General features: G+C 35.0%; 1 protein-coding gene across 2 annotated transcripts in view; it reads left to right on the top strand.

Moving 5' to 3' along the window:
- The window catches only part of PDE7B (phosphodiesterase 7B), a 177844-nt gene that overhangs the window by 120474 nt on the left and 33626 nt on the right, over positions 1 to 23744 (top strand). For both annotated transcript variants that reach the window (XM_072408933.1, XM_072408932.1), the window contains one exon: positions 21308 to 21391. In XM_072408933.1, coding sequence (XP_072265034.1) covers positions 21308 to 21391 — 84 coding nt within the window. The remainder of the gene's footprint in view (positions 1 to 21307; positions 21392 to 23744) is intronic.

Raw genomic sequence — 23744 nt, forward strand, 5'->3', positions numbered from 1 at the left:
CATTGTTTTCTAAACAGTCTTAAGTCTGTTTATACCTTCACTTCAGATATTTGCTGTCAATCATTTTGGGAATGATATTACTTGGTGATCAAAACATTTGACTTTCAATTGGATCTGTTAAATAACTATTGGAATAGAAATCTGAACTAAATGTATATGTGTATATTCTTGAGCTGCTAAATGTTGATTATAACTTTATATTGAACATTTTTTTATTTTTTTCCAGGATCAACAATAGCGATTAACCTGTAGAAAAGTATTTTAGCTAAAGCCTTTAGATTACGTTAACAGGAACCTATCATTAGGACAATTAGATCTATCTCCAACTCCTTGACTACATACTAGTTATGCCAGTTACATTGTTGCTATTATCTACAGTCATGGTAGCTGCAGAAAAAAAGTTAATGTTATGGTATAAACATATATATAGCCACTCCCGCACTTTAGGAGTTTTAGACTAGTGGTTAAAAAACAAGTTTTGTACGGCTCCCGGGTGCCAGGCATTTGCCAATAGATGCCCGGGAGTGGTAACAGCAGCACTTTTTCATGCCTAATCAAACACTTGTGTACTCATTTGCTTGCGGCTGGAAGCGCTCCAATTTATTTTTAATTTTTTTATAGAATTAGATAATGTAAGTTGTGGGAGTGCTTGACCTCTCTTGGGAAATGGGAGCAGTTGGGAGTGCGGTTGACCCTGTGGTAGGACACTACTGTCTGAAATGGCCTTTAATCCTTTATCAAAATCACATAAACACTTTAACTATCAGTACTCTACACATTTGTGGGATGAGGAGAGACTGTTTTTTTTTTTACCACAAAGTATATCATAAAAGCTTTACACAGGACCTTGATATGACCCCAGCAGACCAGACCATACAAAAGTATTGTTCAAAAATATTCAAAAGTTTTCAAAAAGTGTTTTTTTTCACCACTACTTTTTCTTTTACTGGCTTTGTGAAATCGTAAATGCAGTCATTTTGGGGTTGATCTAGATTCTATATAAAAGGATTGTGGATACCCTGATCTATCTTTTCATTACACTTTATTTACCACAAGTGAATGCTAATCATAACCTGATAACCTCACAGAATAAGACTGAGCAGGGAAAGTAAACACTTGGCATCTGCCTATGTGCCATGACATCACTGACAAAAATAGCCCTAAATACCTGGACATCATCGGCGTATACACTTTTGCCTACTTATTTGAAGCCTGAGGGGTAAAGATCCCATTACAGTGATACTTATTTTGGAACCTCTTGCTGTCTAGGTGACATGTTCTTAAGTGATAGCACTATTTCTTTTTTTAATGATAGTGTTTTGTACCAAAATAGATAGGCATCGATAAAGTAGATGTTAGCCATAATCTTTTGGCATTTAGTTTGCTGAATCACCAGGTATATATATTAAAACAGTCCATGCTGCTTCCTGTATCCTCTTTGCTAATAGTTGCTGTCTACTTGCATGCACTCTAGTAATGGCTATCTGACTTCTCTCAGGGCTCCTTCTCTGAGGTTGACAACAATGAACCATGGTTGTATAATGTGTGTTGAAATAGCTACTTGTAGTTTCCATTGAAAGCTTCTACTGGAGGTGATACCACAGTAACAAAGGGTATACAGAAAGAGAATCATTCCTAAAGGAGCAGATTTAAAGATAACGAAATGACTTTTGACATTACACTACATTTTAGTGATTGGGTTTACATTTACTTTACCTTACATTACTTGCTTTGCATATGCCAAAGTAACTTATGAAAGATACTTTTGAGCCAAGCTCAAATCCTATTGAACATAACTAAGAACTGGGTAGTGTAGGCAGCCTTCCTTTAGTTTTCTATCTTGTCAGGCACATGATGAATCCATAATAATTACTGTATACTGCTTCATAGCACCCACTTGCAAAATATGTAGCTTGTATATCAAAGTTGAAAAACTCTGTTTTCTTTATATTGGAAAGCTATATTTTCTCACTATAGTGTAAATTTATGTAAATTTGCTAGCATATACATTTCACATAGCTCTGCTAGCCCCTGTAGGGGCGTGAGTGGACCCTATTAATAGCAAACTATGGACAACAAGCTGCCCAGTAACAATATATTATGGTACATGTTCCTACATAAAAAAAGTTTACAATAAACTTGATGTATTACTTATATGCTCTTTAGTTTCTTTTTGGTAAAGATTACTCCTATTCGGCATGGTGATCATCATCATTGGGGCAGAAAGTGAAAGAAATGGAAAATCTGTAACAGGGGCACATACAAAAAATGTTACAGAGTTGTACACCATAGCTTACACTATTCAAAATGTAAAAAGAATATATTATATATATATATATTTATTTTTTTTGGTCTTTCTTGTGTATAAAATTATTACCAGTGCCATCCCATGGATCAGTATGAATGGTATGGAAAGTTTACCTTCTATGGCCATCCAGGCAAGCAGAGTGAAAAAGCATTGTATTATTCAGCTGTATCATAAGTCATTTTCCTTAGAGTCTAATTTTCAATACCAGACGAAATACAGTATAAATATATAGTACGTTTGTACCAATGTATACATTTTGAGTCCAGTTCTATTGCCATATAAGTGTTTCTGAAGCATGTTCTATAATTCTGAGTGGGCTGTTGGTTTATATACAGCAGGATACAGTATGTGGCTGTGTTTATAATAAGAACTGTTGCTTTGCTGGTGAAAGGATATGTGCGAATGAAGCATTGTGAATAATGCTTTCTGAACTGGCAGAGTTGTAATGTTCCTCTGTGTGTAAAATCCAAGGGGTGGCCATAGCTTGTTTTTGCTAAGCACTAAAAAGTCTGCTTTTCTTGAAACCTCAAACACGTATTGATAGTGATAGTGATGCATTATAGAAACAGTTCAGAAAACCTTCACATTTATAATAATAAACAATATTAATATTACATTAAATTTATTTTTACATAATAGTTAATTCATTTAATAATTTTACTTTGGTTCTCATTAAGACGTTATGTTTTGGGTGGACATGGAGAAGAAGTGATCATCCATCATGTTGTTTACTTCTTTTCTTTATCATGGCAGCCTGGGTTTTTTTTCCCATAGCATTGTCTGTGAATTCAGATTGGAAACCTACTCTGGTCTGCATTTTCCTTATATTTCTGGAGAAGTACCTAGGTGACCAGTGACATCATATTTGGAAGCATTAAAGGGACCCAGGAAATTCAGCTTACAATGTAGCCACAGACAACAGTAAAGACCTAGCTGGGGCCATATTTATTCCCCTCTGCAATCCAAACTACCATAAATATTAATGAGATTCCACTTTTTTAAAGTTTTTTTTAATTTTTTAAACATGGTTGTTCATGTGTGTTTTAAATTCTGAAGGGATTGTGCATACGATAAAATGTAGTTGGTAAAGCTAAAAAGTCAAAATGACTGTTCATGTCAGCTGCAAGTGCCTAATCTTACAAGAACAGTCACCATATGCAGGCTGACAAGTAGGTCACACATCTTCATACCTTCACCTGGGTTTACTAAAAAAAAAAAAAATTACAATATTTCACTCTCACCCAGATGTTAACTCCATCTGAATGCCTCCAACTCCAACGTGCAAGACAATCAGTTCCAATGCTCAAAATAGTAAACGAAGTTTGGTATACATAATCAAATTCCACTATTTTTACGCTGTCCTTGCAGGTTTCTAAATTAAGGCTTAATTGAGCTTTGGTCAGCAAAAGCATTCCAGATGCATCAAAATGTCTAAAGTCTTACATTTAATTTTCTTTAGAAAGGAGACATAGTTTTAATTTAAAAAGTCAGTTACTGATATGTTGTAGTAGTAGTGTTAGACCTACATTGTAGCCTCACAAGCATTGTATATGGTCAGCATGGCTGGTTGGAGTTTGGGAGACTGACCCTTGACAATGCTATTATGATGTTTACTCATTGTGATTTGCTTTGTACGCCAACATGTGTACTATTTTTATTTTTGTGAAATAGAAGAAAATTTTGTATAAAAAAGTTCCTTCCCAATATACTGTAAAAAAAAAAAAAAAAAAAACATTGACCACTGTGTCCAAGCTGTGGCCTCCCTGTAGAGGTCCAACACACCCCCTCTGGAGTTAGAGCTAAAGCTCTCCAGTCACAGGGAACATGAAATTTGCTTGCATTAGTATAGCTTGAATTCAGCAGGGGCCCTGTATGACCGAGAGACCACTGCTTTCACACAAAGGTCCATCTTTGCAACATTCCGGTAGGGGACAGGCATAAAACAAAATCATAAAACTTGATACTGCTTTTGTTTTTACTAAAAACAAAATGGTACTAGTAGTCACTGAATATAATTAAACTGAAAATGTCTCATAATAACTTGGTTTAGGAAAATGTATTACCTCTTATTTATTTGTTTATTCTGCTGCTAATAATTTCTTTTTTTGGGGAGGGTACATACTACCATATTGGATTGTGAGATAGGAAATTGGTTTGCATTATGCACACACCTTTTTGTATAAACAGTCACAGAAAACTTTCTGTTGTCCTCATATAATCTGCAGTTTCATATTAAATAAACAGATCTTTCACAAAGCAATACACCATCCTATTACATGGATAAATATACTGGAAATTACTCAAAACTTTACCAAAAAACAAGGAACTTCTTTCTTTTAAATAAAACAATATATTATTTTTGCAAGGCACATGACCTTTTGGAGGTGTTTCATTAACTTGGAATGTAGGTTCTTACGTTTCTCATAAAAACAAGTTAATATTGTACAAGGTAAGCATGTGGTGCAGTCATGGAAAGATAGTTTATACCATATAAAGTCATTCTCTGTAAAATATACATCGGCATAAAGGCATAATTGCTGGGGTAATTATAGTTAAGGATGTGCGTCTTGTATGTTGTAGCGCAGCAACTAAATATATTAGGTCAACATTTTAGGACCTGGAAAAGAGTCAAAGCAGTGTTCTCTTTTGCCAAATATGCTCTGTATTAAATGATTAGCTGGTTTATTCCACCAACAAATTTTATATAAACAGAAAATTTAGGAGAGTAGTCTTTTGCTACAAGGAGGATGACCTAATCAGCAAATTTTAGTGGTTGACATTACATATACTAAGTGGTATGACATATTTTGTTCTACTGCTAAGATCTTTGAATGATTTTGATGTTTATTTATTTAAAATCCTACTTATTAACTTAAAGGGGCATTCAACTTTCAGTGGCGAAGCCCTAAATTTCTCTACCCCTAGGTATTGTCAACTTGATATTCTCTTACTTGGCTAAGGAGCGTGGAATGATTCATGCCAATTATTAATATTATTTCTGTTATGATTAACCTTTATGTACAAAGTGCCATGAAGCTGTACAGTTGCAGAATAACAAGCCACTGTTCCAGAATCCATGGTATGGCTTTGCTCAGGGGGTACTCTGTCATCAATCTTGCCAAAGACTCCATCTACTTTAAAACTATCTCAGAAATAGCGTATGATACTTTAATTGTATATCCTGGGCAACTAACTAAAGACATGAAGCACATTTGTGTTAATATTCATTCCATTGATTTCATGTGACTTAATAAAATTACTTTTACAAATATTGCATAACATTTACATTTGTTGTTGCTTTCTTTAATTTCTATAGACATGCAAGATGTCTAGAATGATGTATTATTTGATTTCCTTCTCCAATTGATTTTTATAAACAATGAAAATACATATAGTTGAATCGTTTTATTCCTTAGTACAGTTACCTGGAATGAACTTAGATTGCTTACGTAGTCATGATGTTCTTTTTTATTTGCAAATCATTTGGAAAGTTCTGTAGATTTATATTTTTTTTCAAATTTAACATTCAGGAATTTGATGTGCAAATAAACAGCATAACAATTTAAAAACCCTACAAACTATGATTTTTTTTTACAGGTTACAGTATAATGTTATATGAATCAAGTAATTATAAGATGTTCAAATAGATAACTTAGCAGAGGTAACAATAGTGATGAATAGAAATAAATATTTGTATCTTTAAGGAAACCAATCTGAAGCACACACTTTCCCTAGTGAATGACCTTTCAAGTGGGTGACAGTTTCAACATCCAAATCACTCTGCATCTAAGCATGCAAACACGCTGCCAAGTGGATCGACCTTGACTAAAAACGCCGGCTCGTCACTTTTCTGTGATGTCAGATTGCCCATTACAGACATCTATCTGAAATTACAAAAGGTTCATGGGAGTTCAGATCAACAGTTTTAGATTGGTTGTGCAATTAAACAGCTTATAAAATTCATAGTGGATTTTATTTCTCTTCTGATCAAAATATAGAAAATGGCTAAGCTCCATGATGAACATACTGTAAGGGTTGTACTAAAAACAGTTTCCATGCTAATATAAAAAATTAATTCAGCATAAATAAATATTTGTTCTGTGTACCCCCATTGAGCGCTGATGTGACCCTTAATTACTTATTATGTTGTCTTTGGACCCTAGCACACAGTAGTGAATGAAGGAGCATTGATCTGTAAAGAGTCGGTAATAGTAGAGTAAGTGCATCAAAACACCTAGACTACCTTTGCAAAAAAGGTATTCAAAAAGCATAATAAAGTCATCAAAAATGATGCAATGATTAAAAATATATATAAACAAGAATAGCTTTTACATATTGATTGGAGTATAAGTGTCAAGGCATATCCCAGACAAGTTTGTATACATGTCTCAAAAAACTTCACAATCTGCCATGAAGAGGTTGGCAAAGCTAGAGAACAGAGTGGACAATGACCCTGTGTTAACATCAATTATAAATGTTCCCACAATAGCAGCAGTCATGTCTTTTAAAATAATTTTTCAACAGTTTAAGGACGAAGAAACCAGATTTTCAGGTAGGGACATGTCATTCAACTTTGAATAACACTACCAGTCTATCCTCTAGTGGACTGAATATATTTAGGTTACATGCATGCTGCTACTTTTTAAACAGCTATCAGGCATGGTTGATGTAATTCACGACGTTTGCAGTTTCTATTAGAAAAAAAGTGTATACTTGCTGATTTAGGATGTATGATCTAATCCAGGAAAATTTGCAAAAGACTGGAAGACAGAACAGGTACCTTTCAATAAATTGTCTTCCTGGTGGTCAACTGGGGTGGTTGTGAATCTTCCAGAGGCTTTTGGTGTCAATGGTTGTCTAATATATCTTTCTGTACCATGTTGGAAAGTCACCATGTGGAATCTGTTGGGTTAGTCTAATAAATGGGATTTTTGGCGTTATTTCATCCCTCTTTAAATCCCAGATAATGAAGAGGCTATCCGTTGAGTTAGACATGTGCTAGGAAAAATATGCATATAGTCACATGGTCTTCTGGTGCAGAAAAAATAAATATCAATATCCAATTCTGTTATGTCAATAGAATAATTGGGCCAAGCTTTTTTTTCATATGATAAAAGATTTACTACCATTAGGATCTCCAAGCTGTCTTGGTCAGTCCTGAACTGCTCACTGGGTTTTCTCCTGGGGACTTACCCAGTCTCATCTTCTTTGTGTACCAGTCTTGCCCCGGACTGTGATGAAATTGATGTTTCAAGTTTATATCTGAATGTGAGGAGGATTGTGACTGTGCTCCTTGATGTGTTTCTCTTTGTACACTATGTTCCAACTTTAAAAAATAGACCAGTTTTTGGTAATCTAAATTGCCTCATCTGAACTTAGAAAGTTCTGGAGCATTGGTTTGTTTTTGTAACAGTTTCTTAGAAACATGTTATGTGATTTGAGCTAGATTGTATCAGTTATCTCCATTAGAATTATCTTTAATTATCCGATTATCCAAACAGGGTTATTTCACTTTAAATTGCCTATTATCAATGCCCCTGTACAAAGCATTGGTCAGACCACATCTGGAATATGCAGTCCAGTTTTGGGCACCAGTTCACAAAAAGGACATTGTGGAATTGGAGAGAGTGCAGAGAAGGGCAACTAAACTAATAAAAGGAATGGAGGAGCTCAGCTATGAGGAGAGATTAGCTGAACTGAATTTATTCTCCCTTGAGAAGAGACGTATAAGGAGGGATATGATCACCCTGTATAAACATTTAAATGGTCCATATAGAGAACTCTCTTCCCCATTATTCACTTTGAGATCATTACAAAGAACAAGAGGGCAATCTTTGCGTCTGGAGAAAAAGAAGTTTAAGCTTCAGATAAGGAAGGGATTCTTCACTGTAAGGTCTGTGAAACTGTGGAATCGGCTCCCTCAGGAAGTAGTTTCAACAACTACTAAATATTTGCTTTAGGAAAAAGCTGGATGTTTTTCTAGAAGCACAGAATATAACTGGGTATTAAGGCTTTAAAGTAAAAAAACAGTGACTGTTGATCCAGTCGATTGGATTGCCTCATGAAATCAGGAAGGAATTTTTTTTCCCCTGTTGAAGCAAATTGTACCAGGGTTTTTTTGCCTTCCTCTGGAGCAACTATGTCCTATAGGGTTTTATATCTGGGATATGTTTATTTCCCTAGTGGTTAAACTTGATGGACTTATGTCTTTTTTCAACCTAACCTACTATGTAACTATGTAAGTATATTGTTAATTAGATTAAATCCAAATTGCACTTATTAGGAATGCAAAACTAGTTATTTCAAAATGTATTTAATAGATTGGCAAAAGGTAAATGTAATATTAAATCAGTCCCCTAGGGATCAATGTGACTTTAAGGTTTATTACCAGGGTTTGTGAATGTCATTTTTATAATATGCTTTTCAAATAATGTAAATTGTTTCTTATGTATTAACTGTAGTGAAGGGACTATTCTGTTGTCAAATGTGTGCTAAAATGGGATCCAATTCTTCCTAACTAAAACCTCTCAACATTGGATATCAACCAGAATGAAAGTCATAAACTTACAGAAAACACAAATAATTAGCTATATAGGTCTGAACACTTTGTATCAGCAGTTATTTCACAACAAAATGTTTCTAGGTTGCTTAAACTCATATAGAGTTTATCAAGTAGTGCAGAAATAAGGAAGGTCAGAGTTAGACCATGGGGAAAAGGAAAACTACAGAGTAACTCCAGATTTTTCCACTGTTTGAATTTCAGCAAATTTAACTATCTCTATAACATTTTAAAGTTTACAGCAGGTTTGCATCTAATTGTTGTCTGTAAGAAATGTCACAGTACTGTCAATTATTTAAATCGGACGTTCCAGGAAAAGGGATGTTCTAGGTTCACTAACAGGATCACAAAATTTTTTGAAAAGGGGAGTGGGTTGACTGGTGCAATACAGCAATGCCTAGAAAAAAGGGAACTACTCAGAAGCAAGGCACTGTCCCCTGTATGCATTTAAATGTATATTTCTTCAATCTACTGCAGTATACCTTTGCAATTTTCTGCTGAAGAGTAGATTGTATTTTCTAAAGCTGTTAACCCTTTATCTGAGATTGTTTTATTATCCGTTTGTCTCTGCTAGGTAACTGTGTAGTCACTGAAGCATTTATTTAAGCATTTACATTCCGGATATGTAGCCTGTGGCCTTCCTTCACACTACTGATGAGCTCATCCTGTTATGAATGTATACAATTTACATTGTTCTGATAAGTGCTACCAATACAAGAGGTGAGGCACAGTCTTCCTATTTATTTATGTATTTATCTGCATATTTATTCATTATTTGTGAATAAAACTGACAGATGGTATATCCTTCGACAATGGGTATTGCAGAACAAGGTACAGAAATATACAGAAACATGTTTATACAGCATTAAATCATTATGAGGGTTATAATCTAGCATTGCTGTATCCAAAAGTAATAGAAAAATGTTTTGGTAATGCAAACACTAAACCTCATGCCATGATTTCTGACTTCACTCATCTTTGACCTCTGACTAGATAGAATGAAGAAGTAGGTACTCCTTTTGCATGCCACAGCACATACTGTCAATGATTTTTTCAATGCATCCTATTGCCAGAATGAGTTTTGAGAAACAGTTTTGCTGTAGGACTAAGCTGAGTAATTGAAGGAGCCTGCAGTCATGTTCTTATTCAAACAAAAATATTTACAGAGGCATTTAGCACTGTATGTTCTGTACATAGATCATAAAGTGTGAGAAATTTTACCCACACTCCCTAATACTAAATCAAATGCAAATGTTTAAATATTGTGGTTTGTTGGTTGCCTTTAATTTTATAGCAAGCAAACCTTCATTTTTATTAAGTTTTTATCCTCAAATCCCGGAAATAGCACATTCAAATAAGGATGCACCCATTTTTGTAGTTATTTTTTAAAATTAATCATAAATACAGTTCTAGGAACAAGTTTGATCATAGTCTTGTAGCATATAAAGGAATTCCATTCTAATTACTATTTGGCAGTGACAGGTCTTCATATAGGCCATAACAGGAAACGTACTAGCACAATAAGTACCCTCCACTTATCTTTCAATCCATCGTAAAAATCAACATAAAAAGCATGTACTAGTACAAACCAATCTCTGTTAATGCCTTGCAATCCCCAATGTTTTATTAGTTTCACCTGTCTCAATGTATTTAAAAAAAATATTATTTCAAGCTTCAACTTCTTAAAGAGGTGTTAATAAAGGGCCATAGGGTCATGCTTTAAAGGGATGTATTCAATAGTTTTACCAGTCTGCCCAGTTTTAATTACTTCTTAGAACAAACTTGCTTCTGAAATTTCTGTCATATTTATTTAAAAGGGTAGGGCAAATTTGCAAAATTAGTTGCGGCCTTCTGTAAATACAGTCACTTCTCCTACCCTAACGGTAAATAAATAATGACCCCCCCCCCATCCCCTTTCCCAAATTCTGAATGAAAGAACTAAATAGAACACAGTACCTTTGTTCTTCAGAAAAGTGTATCCACTGCCTAACCTTCCCATCACTAGTGCTTGGTTTACCAGATCCAGATTTCTAAACTTTTTAGGATTGGGTGCTTGCGCCATGTTTTGAAATACTGGAGCAAGTAAACCTGCACCATTTCTATGCTGTTGTGCTGAGTTCTTTTTAAATGCAAAAGTATTGGAAGGTCAGTTATTAAAACAATACAGCAGATGTGCTCATCATATAAAGATTGTCATTTTCCTCATTAATATATATATCATTTTAATGATTGTTTCAGCTGCAAAATCTTTGACAATTATAAAAATTCTTCTGGGAAGAAGGGAAAATACTTTATTTGAATTCTACTTCACCTCCATTTATAATGCAAAGATAGACAAAGCAACGTAGAACACAAAACAAATAGCTAGGACTTCAAAGTTGTTGGGATTGAGGGCCCTCGTTGCCTTTTTCCCAATACTAAACATATAATATAGCAGGGGACTGTTCTTTAAAAGATCAGTCCACCCTTAAGTTCTTAGTTAAGGGTAGTTGCTTGCAGCTTCTCCTATTACAGAATATCCAACAGTGGCAAGATTTGTACAAATGAGTTTACCTTACCTGCTATGGTCTCTACTGGTTGTTAGGAACCTTCCTCTTGTAATTCATATTTGTTTAAATTGCTAAGGCTGCAGCAACAATTAAACCCTATTATTATTATTATTAGTATTTGTAAAGCACAAACATGTATTAATATTTCATATTATTATTATTATTATTATTATTATTAATAATAATAAACAGGATTTATATAGCACCAACATATTACGCGGTGCTGTACATTAAGTAGGGGATGCAAATGACAGACATATACAGACAGTGACACATGAGGAAGAGAGGACCTTGCCCCGAAGAGCTTATGATCTAGGAGGTGGGGAAAGTATCACACATTAGGAGGGGAGACATTAAGCAGCACTTTACAATGTCCTTTGTCATATCACTAACTGTCCCATGGAATCAAAGCTGGGATCTCTTGCAGGAAATCCACCCTCCCAGACAAATGATATACAGGAATGTAGGTTAAGCTCCCCCATAATGGGATGATCAATTTAAAGTGAACTTAAGCTGCGTACACACTTCCAATTTTTGTCGTTGGAAAGGATCTTTCACGATCCTTTCCAACGACAAGGGAGTGCACGATGCATGAACGGTGCTGTACATACAGCACCGTTCATGCTCTATGGAGAGGGGAGGGGGAGAGCGACGGAGCGGCACCCTGCTGCACGCTCTCCCCTTCCCTTTCATTAGGATCCGCTGTCGTCCATCGTCCGTGGATCCGGCAGGTCAGTCGTCCGGACGATAGACGACACCGACTGTACACACGGCAGATTTTCGCCCGATAATTGGCCGATGCCGATTATCGGGCGATAAAAATCTGACGTGTGTACGTAGCTTTAGCTTTAAAGTGTTAGAAAAAACCTGCTGCAGATATAGAATCAAAAAAACTGCAGGTATGGCCAGATGTCATGCATTTGTGTCAGCCAAATCTTATAGTGTGCAGCACTTTCTCATACTGATCTTAAACATTTCTATTGGCCAGTGAGACAGACTATGATAGTGTCGTCCAATAGGAGAGAGAGGAACCTATTGACAAGCTCTGAGACTACCTAGAGGTGTTGGAGCTTTGTCTATTTTTTTGCTTTGTCTATAATTGATAACCGTTTGCTAACAATTACTGAATTCACTGTATTAGTAAACACAAAATATCCAAAGAAACATTTTTCTGGCTGTGTTAACTTCTAGCACCTGCGTTGGGGTTACAGACAGTCCAGATCTGTAAGACATAGGATATATAGATCCAGCTGATACATTCACAATTGTGCAGCATTACTCACATTACATACATTCCTTGCAAACATAAAATATGTAGCACTTAACTTTAGCACTGAACAAGGGAGGAAATAGTAGATGTGTCTGGTGTTTATAAAGCGGAAAAGAAAATATATTGTATAGTCTTTCTTACTACATGTACTCTCTTTATGAACTACACATGCTGTATCAAATACATTGCCAAAATATAAAAACAGATTATGAAATGCCTCTGAACAAGCAGACTTGTTAAATGTTCAAGGTTGTAAAGCTCGTCAAGCAGAAGGAGCAATCTGAACAAATGTATGTGTAATCTCAGGGTTATCCTATCTACTGCATTGACGCAATAAACCTTCAGGGAGGATCAGACACATTTGAGCAATATTTAAATAAAGAATTTAAAATTTCTGCGTGGGAATTGTGAGGAAAGTTAGAGAAGTGGTCTGAAATTACAAATTAAAGTGCAGATAGATAATGAAGAAAGGTTTGGATAGACAAAGCTGTGAGTACTGTTTTTTTATTTTTTATTTATAGCATATTTTTGGTGTAACCAAGCTATTATCCTGGATTTATCAGGTCTAACTGATGTGTGAAAAGTGTTGTATTAACAAAATGTCTTGTCAGCCAATTAGAATTCACACCAGATATATGGCAGCTAGAAGGTGATTGGTTGCATATGCGTGTGAATGTGTGGATGTGTATTTGTCCTAATAGGGGTTACAGTACATATAAAATGTTTATTTTTTATTTGGACGCACAATAATACCTGATAACCTATCAGGATTTCTTAACAAATAATTAGAACTAAAGGTACAGGATCAATTGACTACTAAGAGCATGAGTTTATCAATTTTATATGTTCATGCATTCAAATTTATATTTAAATATATTTAGTAAATAAAGCCTTCATGAAAAAATAGTCTAGGTATGTATTTCGTGTTTTATTATTAGATAATTGTGTATTCCATTTATCACCTCTACATATACTGTATAACACCTTTATTCCTACTACAGCTACACAGTTTCATTGCCAGAAAACAATATAAAAACCAAAAAGCTTTTTTTTTTTTTTTTAATTTTGGGAACTATTGTACAGTTATGTAAACCTATTTGAGTTTAAGCCAAAGGAAATAAATATATATGCATCAGCATTGAAATATTAGAAATTGAGTGTTAATTAGCAGGTCATTTGTTATGAGAATTCCTTCCAGGCTTTCTAATAAATAATATCTTTGACATCCAAAAATTATTATCTATGAGTGCGCAGAAAGCATTTTGGTGAATACTACCATTATTTTTACGGTATTGGTCTTCATTTCACTAAGTTATATATTTATTGTTGTCGCTGTCTTCTAGGAAGGTTTGAAAATGCTATACCTGCTTGAGGTTTTTTGGTTCTCTTCATTAGCGTGCTCTTAGGAAAAAGTAATTGAGTATGGCTACATTAGCAGTTTATTTAGGAGTATATAGTGCTTTTTATATACAAATTTATTACAACTGCCAGGTAGATGCTAAAATAGCCAGATGAAACATATTACATATCATATTGCTGAAGCCATTTGTAACTGTTACTGAGAATGATATAACTGAAGGAGACATGACCATGACGAAGCGAAAAAAACTTTAAAAAACACTGTGTTTAAAGAAAGCTGACTACCCTGCATGTGTAAATCAAATGCCACAATGTTTGATAAAGCACTTACTACACAGATATTTTTATCTTCAAAAAAGGAACATCACATGGTAAAAGTTCTGGCACTGTCCTTCAGAGATTGCTGAATGTCTGCTAAAGGAGGCCAAGGATGCCATGTCTTTTCAAAGTTGTCCCCGAATATACTGTATGTTCTTTTTCTAGATATAAAGTTATAGTCATATAAATAATACCAAACAAAAAATCTATCTAGTTGGACTGGAATTGTTCCACACATAAGGCTCTTTTCAGACAAACCAAAGGTATTAGCCAATTCTAGCTGCCCCTACTATTATATTACTATGCCATCAACCTCATGTTGGCAAACACTATGCCATGCAGTTGAATGCAGTGGGGCTGTGAGGTGCTGTTTGGAACTGTACTGCATTGGGGGCTGAAAATAATATTAACATATACTTAGCATATATAGATAATTCTGGGGGACAGGGTAGATATAAAAACACACGTGTTTAAGGTTAATTAGAGTGAGCAAACACCACAAGAAGACTTGGCACAACAAAGTATTTCATAATAGGATCCTGTTATTGCCTCATAGCTGACAGATTTTAATAACAGTTAAACAAATAAACACATTATTGGCCTGTGTTTATGGGATTTGGCTTTATTTAGATGGCATCAGTTTATGACTGTGCTGAGATCATTCAGAATTCATTGTTTCATTTTACCAACATTTGACCTCCTCCGGACCTGCATTTGATCCACTTAAAGTAGTTTTTGCATTGCTAGTGACTTGTGTAATAGTGCAAAATCTGTTTGATGTGAACAAAATCCCATTGGTAGAGGCCCTAATAAATATGAAGCCTTAATGGTCTAGTAAGACCTAATTTAGAATATTTGAATGGCACATTCTTTGGTTGATACTTCTATTACACATTTATTTAATCTTAGAATAAATACTGGGGATACAAATTATAACTCTTGCACAGGACAATAACAGGGGTGACACTGGTCTTACTTTTTTTGTTGTGAAAATCCTAGTATGTTTTGTTCTATTCTGCAGCTATAATGCCAAAGTGAAAAAAAACAGAAAACTAACACATTACAGGATATCCTTTATAGTCTATCTTAAAGGCCAGGTTCATGCGTTAATTCAGACAAACCCTACACTTGACGCTTCTGAAATCCTATTTTCACTGTCCTGTAATACGGTCATTTCCTTTGTACGTGTGGCTCCTTTCTTTGTTTTAAGTTTATTCTCTCAAAAGGGAATCCAATGACATGCAAATATTACTGTTGTTAACCAGGAGCCAGGAAAACAGTCTGTAAACGTGGATACACGCAAACATGCAGCCATACTTCCTTATACTGTAAATATGTAGGAACCATCTTTGTTGGTGTATTTACAGTAAAGCAAAGTTAAAAAAATGTGCTCAGACTTTGAACACAGATCTTTACAAGCAATCAAATCAATCTCTCACTCACCTCTGTAGCTATATGCATTGTAGAAAAATAAATATTCTAAATTTACAACACCACAACTCCGATGTAAACACACAGGACATGTTTCTAAGCTGTTAGAAAGTGACTACAGTTCTACTACTACTTTCCAATAAAGTGGAACTAAACTCTGCTATACTCACCTGTCCCCATTCTGTTGCAGAGCACCGCTATCTTCCTTCTTTTCTTCCTGGATGCAATCTTTGATCAACTTCATTGGCTGTACTGGGATTGTGTTACTCCCACACACAGAAATTTGTTAAGTTCCACCAAACACAGTTTTTGACAGTTTGCTGGAGAAATCCGGCAGGCGAAAAAATGATAATTGCAGAAAATTCCTTTTCTGCATTAATGCCCTGCCTGATTCAAATCTTTTAAAAGTGGAACTTTAGTTCTGCATTAAAGCTTTTTTTTTACCTCCTGTTAAAAATCTGTAAGTGTTCTAAATTGAAAGACTGAATGTGCATTCCAAATTACATTTCTTACTTAAAGTAGCCTATCATTTAAGGCTCATGTTGACAGGTTTTCATTTCAAATGCATCAAATTGATTCGCAAATGGGACATTTGACCAATGCTTTGCTTTGTCTGCAATTCAAATGCACATCAATAGGACATACTGCATCAAAAAAACAAAGCACAGCCTCTGTGCCATGTGCACAGCAAAGTTAAAGTCAATTGAGTTTTACTAATCTGCATTTGATATGCACCTCAAACACTGATATCTTCTGCACCCACTGCAGTTCTCCATCTACAATTAGCTGGTGTGTCTAAAGCAGATACTTAATTGAAAATGAAGTAGGGAAAATGGTTAGCACAAGGCGTACATTGTGATGTACTGGCCTACAATTCTCACTATGATGAATACAGCCTTGGCTGTGTTCCTATGTAAATAGTATGCAGACATTAAGAGGTGCCAACTCTTTGGGGTAAGTAAATCTAATTTATTTTCACAGGTACAGGATGACCTGTTTAGCAGGAAAAAGTCATTGACAACATAAATATACAACATCAATAAACATGACTGTAACTATGAGGAATCTATACTCTTTATCTTTATTGACAATAGCTTTTTATAATCTGAATGATGTAGGGCATGCTTGTAAAATGTAAGAGTTCTTTAAGATTTTTTATTCATTTAAGGCAGAACAATCCATAATTGTGTACATACCTGAGCAATAAGGCCCCAGGACTTCTTCATTCAGTTTGGCTCAGAATGTACCACATGGTTCTTAAAAGACAACCGCAGACTGATAACAGAATCTTTAAACTGCTAATAAAAATGTTAAGGACACTTCATTTTTAATTTTATTTACCTAAAGTTAATTTCAACTGTGTTGAATTGGCTTCAAATTCCAGACCATTCAGGAAATGGAAAAAAGGAGTAAACTAGCATGGTAGACAACTTTAAAAATATAGTTGGGTGTTCTCTTTAAAAATGTCACTTTGCTTTGAATTCATTAGATTATTGATCCATCTCTGTGCCTTGCTAATTAGCCTATCTCTTGATGAATGGCTATTGACTATTTCTGGATGATTGACATAACGATTGAATAAAGGCATCATTATCCACATATTAAGAAGTACTGGTGACATTTTTATTCTACCCTTTAACTTTATGGGTCTGTTTTGCTTTAGAGAGGCAAAAAAGTGGCATGAATAGGAAAAGGGACATTCTTTTTACCATATCTAGAATGATTAATGACAGACTACAAACACAGATTTCGAAATGTTATGAAACGAAGGTATTTGTGGCTTTAAAGAGTTTCCATGTATTAAACAAAACAAGAGAACATTTGGAAACTAGACCAGTTAGTAATACCACCCACATTTCATGTGAAATGCTACAGTGTAAAAGGTTTACATTTGTATGGGGTGTTACAGATAACTACCTACATATTAGCTAAATAGAATTTACAATGGTGTTAGTGTGTCAGCTATATTTAGAATTTACTGATATGGCTAAGTTACATATCTGGTGATTTGTGTTCCATTATTTCTTATTGATCAGTATCACAATGCACTATGCAATCAGTTAAGCAGAATTTAGAACCTGTTATTTCTATGCTTTGCCTCTTACTGCGGGTGGCCTGCTAACGGCTAACTAATCTTGTACTGCAGGAATAAACAGTCCAAGAGGATGGTGCACTGCCAATATTTTTACAATATCAGTGTCTTACAGAGTCATTTTTTTTGTTTGTATCATTTACACCGATGCAAATTTGTATTTACATCTTTTTAAAGTGTCTATTCATTCAAGTAATTGTTTGGGGAATTTTAAAAGTTGTCTGGCATCTAAAAGTTAGCACATTCGCCAATAATTCTCACCCATATATTGGCCCAAATCTAGAGATTTGTCACCTCCCATTAGCATTCTAAAAAGGTAGATCAGGGCTCTGTAACACTCTCCATATTTATTATTAGCTTGTTGCTACAGGTCTAAGTTTAAGTGGATGTGCCCTTCAACGGAGCAAGGACAGTGCTTCCTCATAGTGCTTTCTATTACATAGTTGTGATCCTTGGGTCATTGAGGGATATTTCTACTTTAGTAAATCAAGCCCTCTACATACCTTCATTTATAGGTAGTAAATTATTTAATTTTTCCTCTGCACTTGATTGTGTTCTCAAAGCACTTTTGTATACTTATGAAATATCAAATAAGATATTGCTGGAGTCTTTCCAATCCTGCACCATAACAGGATGGTAAGGGGTAGATCTCTCCAGGAAATGTTGCTTCCAGTTGGTGTGAAGTAACATTTATTTACTGTATTTTACTGTGGTCTCTCATTTCTCTTTTCTTCATGCCATATTACAATAAAGTTTAAAAGTTTTTTAGAAAAATTCTGCAAAGCGATTTTGCTGTTATCCATCAACATCCAGTTTTAGTGTTAACCATAAAACTGCTATATGAAGCAAAACTAAAAATAGAAAAGAGAAGTTGTCGAAAGCAGCAAACCTATAACAAATGTCATTTTTATTATATTGATATGTGAGGGCGCAATTATTCTTTCTTCTGAGTAGAGTGTGTTTTTCAGTTGAACTCCAGCTCTAACAGCTCATAAGTCAGATAGACCTTTAAAAAGGGTATGTAAAGAAAAGAGAACATGTTATTAAAAATTGCATTAGCATACTGATGAGTTTGAATCTGGGAAGGTAAAACATCAGCAGAATAAACTTTAGTGTTAAGCAATAGCCAAACTCAAAACAGCAAATGTGCAACTTTGCAGAAAAACTTGAGACAAACCATTTACCACTGACAGGGGTGCTAACAATAAGCAACTTTTATTCATTTAGGTAAAACATTCATTCAAAAAGGAAAGGAAAGTAAACAAACGAAAGGAAAAAAAACTGTTGCCATATTGGCTTAATTAGTGGTTTCTGAATTTAGGCTTTAATGTGTTTTTGACAGATGTAAAGTTCATCTAACACTTTCCTCTTTGCAGGTGCTGCTGTCCATAGGGTGGCTATGTTCTTCCTCCACGAATACAGTGCAGGTGGTGTAGCCACCCTAAGGCAAGAAGTGTGTTACTGCCTGGACTACCAGGTAAAAACAACGAGGAAAAATGAATGCAGCACCTGCATCAAAAGGTCTAGTGAGCAGCAATATGCTTTCATGGTATATATTTGTTCATGGGTTTGGATATGTTTTAATATCTAAAATTGCATTACATTTAAATTTATTACAACTTTAAACATTATCCGTTTGAAAACCCCAATTATGGTGTCTCTTTGTTTCTAATCCAGTCACATTTGGTAACATTTTAATTTTTGTATAGCCAGTCTTCCTCAGTCTCCCATAGCTGAAAATGTCTAAAACAGAAAAAAAAACTTGATTGACATGAATACTGATGGAGGTTTTCCAGCTCTAAATATGTTGTGCTGTAGGTCAGAAAGATACAGTAAAACAATATACACAGACACACAAGGCCTGATTTAATGAAATGTGTAGTGAAGTTTTGGCAAATATAGTCACATGAGGCTTGGTTTTGGACCAATTGTACTAAACTATAGACAGAAGAACCTATGTGCATATAAAACAAAAGAGAAAAATAAGCTGTGTTTTAATGTTTTTTTTTTTGCATGATGTATAATTGTGTATGCTGTATGATTGAATTGAATGATACATGGTTTTTTCTATATGTATAGCACTGTACTGCAGAAATAAAGTATATTTAGAAAGAGCAGTAAAGATAAGAAGAGCTTGCCCTTTAGCAGGGCAACTGAAGGGAAGTCAATTAATAATGTTCATCTTTTCCCGTCTGTTGTCTAAACAGTTTTGTCGTTTCCTTTTCTCTGTGTTTGTGGAACCTTTGCTTTATTTCCTTTCTTCCTGGTAAAAATGGGACAAATCATGGCACCATAATACATCTTCATCTTCCCTTAACAACCGCTAGCAGTACAACACCTCTGCTCTTTTTAGGAAGTGTTTTTAATAAAATGTAATATTATCAGACATTGGAATATCATTATTAATAACTGTATCTCAACTACACAAAACAACAGAATATCTCTTACTCAATGCTTATATCTTGTGTGTTTGTGATTTTTCCTAAAAAAATATGATACCTTCCTTGAATTTCTTTTTAGCTAATTTACTTTTCATTAGATACCTATTCCCGGGTATCTAATGTAAAGTAAAACCAACTATTGATATTTTTTTTTTCTTATACTCCCATTTATATTGAGGGGCCTGGTTTTGTTTCACCAGATTTATAAAATTCAGTAAATACCCAATAGTAGATTGCAAAATATTTGGCGATCAGATAGTGTAAAAATGGTAAACAGAAGCCTCCCTGACTTTCATCAAGGTGACCAAAAAGTGTTCATTAAAGCCAAAAGTCAATGCAATGTAAAGCTATGTATATATAGATATAAAACATGACATCATTAAAACCTTTTTTTTTTTGGTCCAGTAAAGTAACAAAGTGATATAGTTCCAGACAGCATGCTGTGTCTGTGTTTATAAAGAAATCTATAGAAATTACTCAACTAGCTGTAAAGAATATATGTATGACCTTGTTTAAAAAAAGCCTGTTTCACTTTTCATCTTCTTAGCCCTATACTGCCATCCAACACAATTAAACCGTATAACTTCATGCCATGTGACGTGAAACCATATAATCTGATGGCATAACACACTGCCATGTGATGTGGAGAGTGATGTCACCAATCCCCAGGATCTCCAACATAGCTAATAACATTGTTGGATGTAGAGGAGGAAGGAGCCAAAAGAAAAGGCAGATAAGATGAGTAAAAGAGGGTCGTGGATGCCCTTTACATATACACTATCACCTGTCTGCATGTGCAAAGTGAGGGAGTGAGGCATAAAAACAAACCCAGTTAGTTCATTCCGCCACAGAGATTGGTTGGCAAGAAATGGTCTGCAAAGAAAACATCAAAAGCAATTTCAATTAGTGATTTCATGTTTTCATATGTGGAAGTCCTGATATTTCTACATAAATTGAATTTCTTCTTCTTTTTTTTTCAGGAGATGCTCGAGTAAGAGGTCCTACGGGGGTATTGTCTGAACGCCGTGGCTCATACCCATTTATTGATTACCGGCTACTGAACAGTACGTATTGAGAATAACTTTTATCTATATAGTCCCATACATTACTTGTATTTTATGTTTTGGAGTGCTTGTATTTTTCATATCTTTAAATCGGTTGTTTTTTTTGTATTTTTGAGCATATCTCCGTCCTTGCTCTTTTTTTCCAATATCTTGTCTGTTTCACTGCCTTATAACATATCTTTACTTACGTCGAGCCATGTTACACTAGCAATCCTGTTGATGATAACAACCTACCAGCAATATGATTTCATTGTATTAGAGAAAATGCTGCAGGGCCAATTTTCAGTTGTAGTGCATCACCAGCACATGCAATAAACACACCCCAGTGAACCTGCAATAAATACATGAGTACTAATGTGTAAAATTCTCATCATCAGTTATGTGCTTTTCCTGATTTAAAAAAAAACATGTCTCTAAACACTATTTACTTGTATTTCATCGGCTTCAACACTATGGTTACTTCCTTTACCTCAGTATGGGTTTAGAACCCACTAAAGGTTTGGAATAGGATATACAAAATACGCTTTATAGAAAGCCATCCTGTCTTCTTAACAAACAATGTCTTAGGCCAAGACCAAGTCAGCAGTTGATTTCAAACTTTGTTGACGTCATTGCATTCAGTCACAGCAGGAGAAGATAATGAACGCATTGTCACTGTTTCCATAGTAACTTTTTTCCTCCCTGGGTGACACACTGAGATTTCAGTGTGCTGAAAAAAGGCTTCTCTGCAAACCTTTGCAAGGAATGCTTAATATGCCAAGCTTAATCCATAAATTAAAGCTTCCTAATTCTAGTTATGTTTTGATATGTTGTAGAAGAGGCTGCGCTGTTTCTTAAATGTTAGAAAAATGTTGTTTCTGGGAGAAATTATGCAAACATTAATGCTAAACTTTTCCTTATCGGTGACTGTAAAAACTGCCTTATATATTGTAAATGTTGTCAAGGTCATTTTACAAAGAGAATATTGTGTAATATTACCACTCGTGTAACACTGGATACCAGTGTGGTTTACATGTAGCCGAAGTATCATATGCTGAAAGTGCTTGATTGTTGTGATATAAGGATATTGTGTATATTTATTGTAATATATATTGTGTATTTATATACATATATATATATATATATATATATATATATATATATATATTTATGCACAGGGAGCTTCCTGACTGGGTGGCTTGGAATATTGCTGATTTATTACAGTGGATCATAAATCATAAAAAAGAGAAGGTGGGTTTTCTCACTAAACCCAGCGTAGATGGTTACCTCTGGTCTCCAGGCAGTCACCACATAGCAGAAGAATCACGTTTATTTCATAGACTGAAGCATGGACAAAAATGTAGACTAGATTGTAAGCTCTGCAGCTGGGCAGGGTCCTCTCCTCGTCCTGTATCACTGTCTGTACATGTCTGTCATTTGCAACCGCTATTTATTGTACAGCGCTGCATATTATGTTGGTGCTCTATAAATCCTGTTTATTAATAATATTAGTTCAGCACCTTTATCTTACTGCAGGACAGTTGTGGTTGTACCTGGCATTCCAAAATAGATTTTGCATTAAAAAAATGTGGCAATATACATTGCCAGTCCAGAAATAAAAATTACACACTTTAAAATTTTATTGGACCCCATCTTTGCTGAGGGCATAGATTTGACAATATAGTATTTCAAAAGGGGTTGATATGCAATATCACAACATTTATGTCCATCCAGAGGTGCATTGTTGTATGATGATGGGAGAGCACGAACATACTAAAGATTCTCAAAGAGGTTAGGGTTTGGGCTCTGTGGTGGCCATACTGTAAATATAAATGTCTCATCCTTCCTGAACAACTCTAATACAATTTGAGTCTGATGAATCCTGGCATTATCATCTTAGAATATACATGTGCTATCTGGGAAGAAAAAATCCATTGATAGACAAACCTGGTCATTCAGTATATTCAGAGAGTCAGCTGACCTCAGTGTTTGGTTTGCTGAAACTAGACCTGACCAATTAAAGCAACATGATAAAACTGCCCCTACAGACTTGGGTACTTTTTTCTTGACCAGTATAAGGCTATACAGACTATGCACACAATAAATTATATTTACACCTTGACGTGCTGCCTGGCATGCAAGTCAAAGGAAGGAGGCTTCAAGTTTCACATCTTGCAGAACTCTGTTTGACCCTATTAGGGTACCAAGGCAAAAGTAGATGGCCTTATGTTGAATTTGCAGTGCATGAAGCCCTAATGGTGCCCCACAAATCAACAAAAATATGTGCAGCATCAATATTTACAAGTTCAAAGTTGCTTTAACCACCTGGGCGTTTCACTGATGTCTGGATTTCTGTACCAAAAGCGGTACACTG

The sequence above is a fragment of the Pyxicephalus adspersus genome, chromosome 4, assembly GCF_032062135.1.
Source record: "Pyxicephalus adspersus chromosome 4, UCB_Pads_2.0, whole genome shotgun sequence".
Lineage (NCBI taxonomy): Eukaryota > Metazoa > Chordata > Amphibia > Anura > Pyxicephalidae > Pyxicephalus > Pyxicephalus adspersus.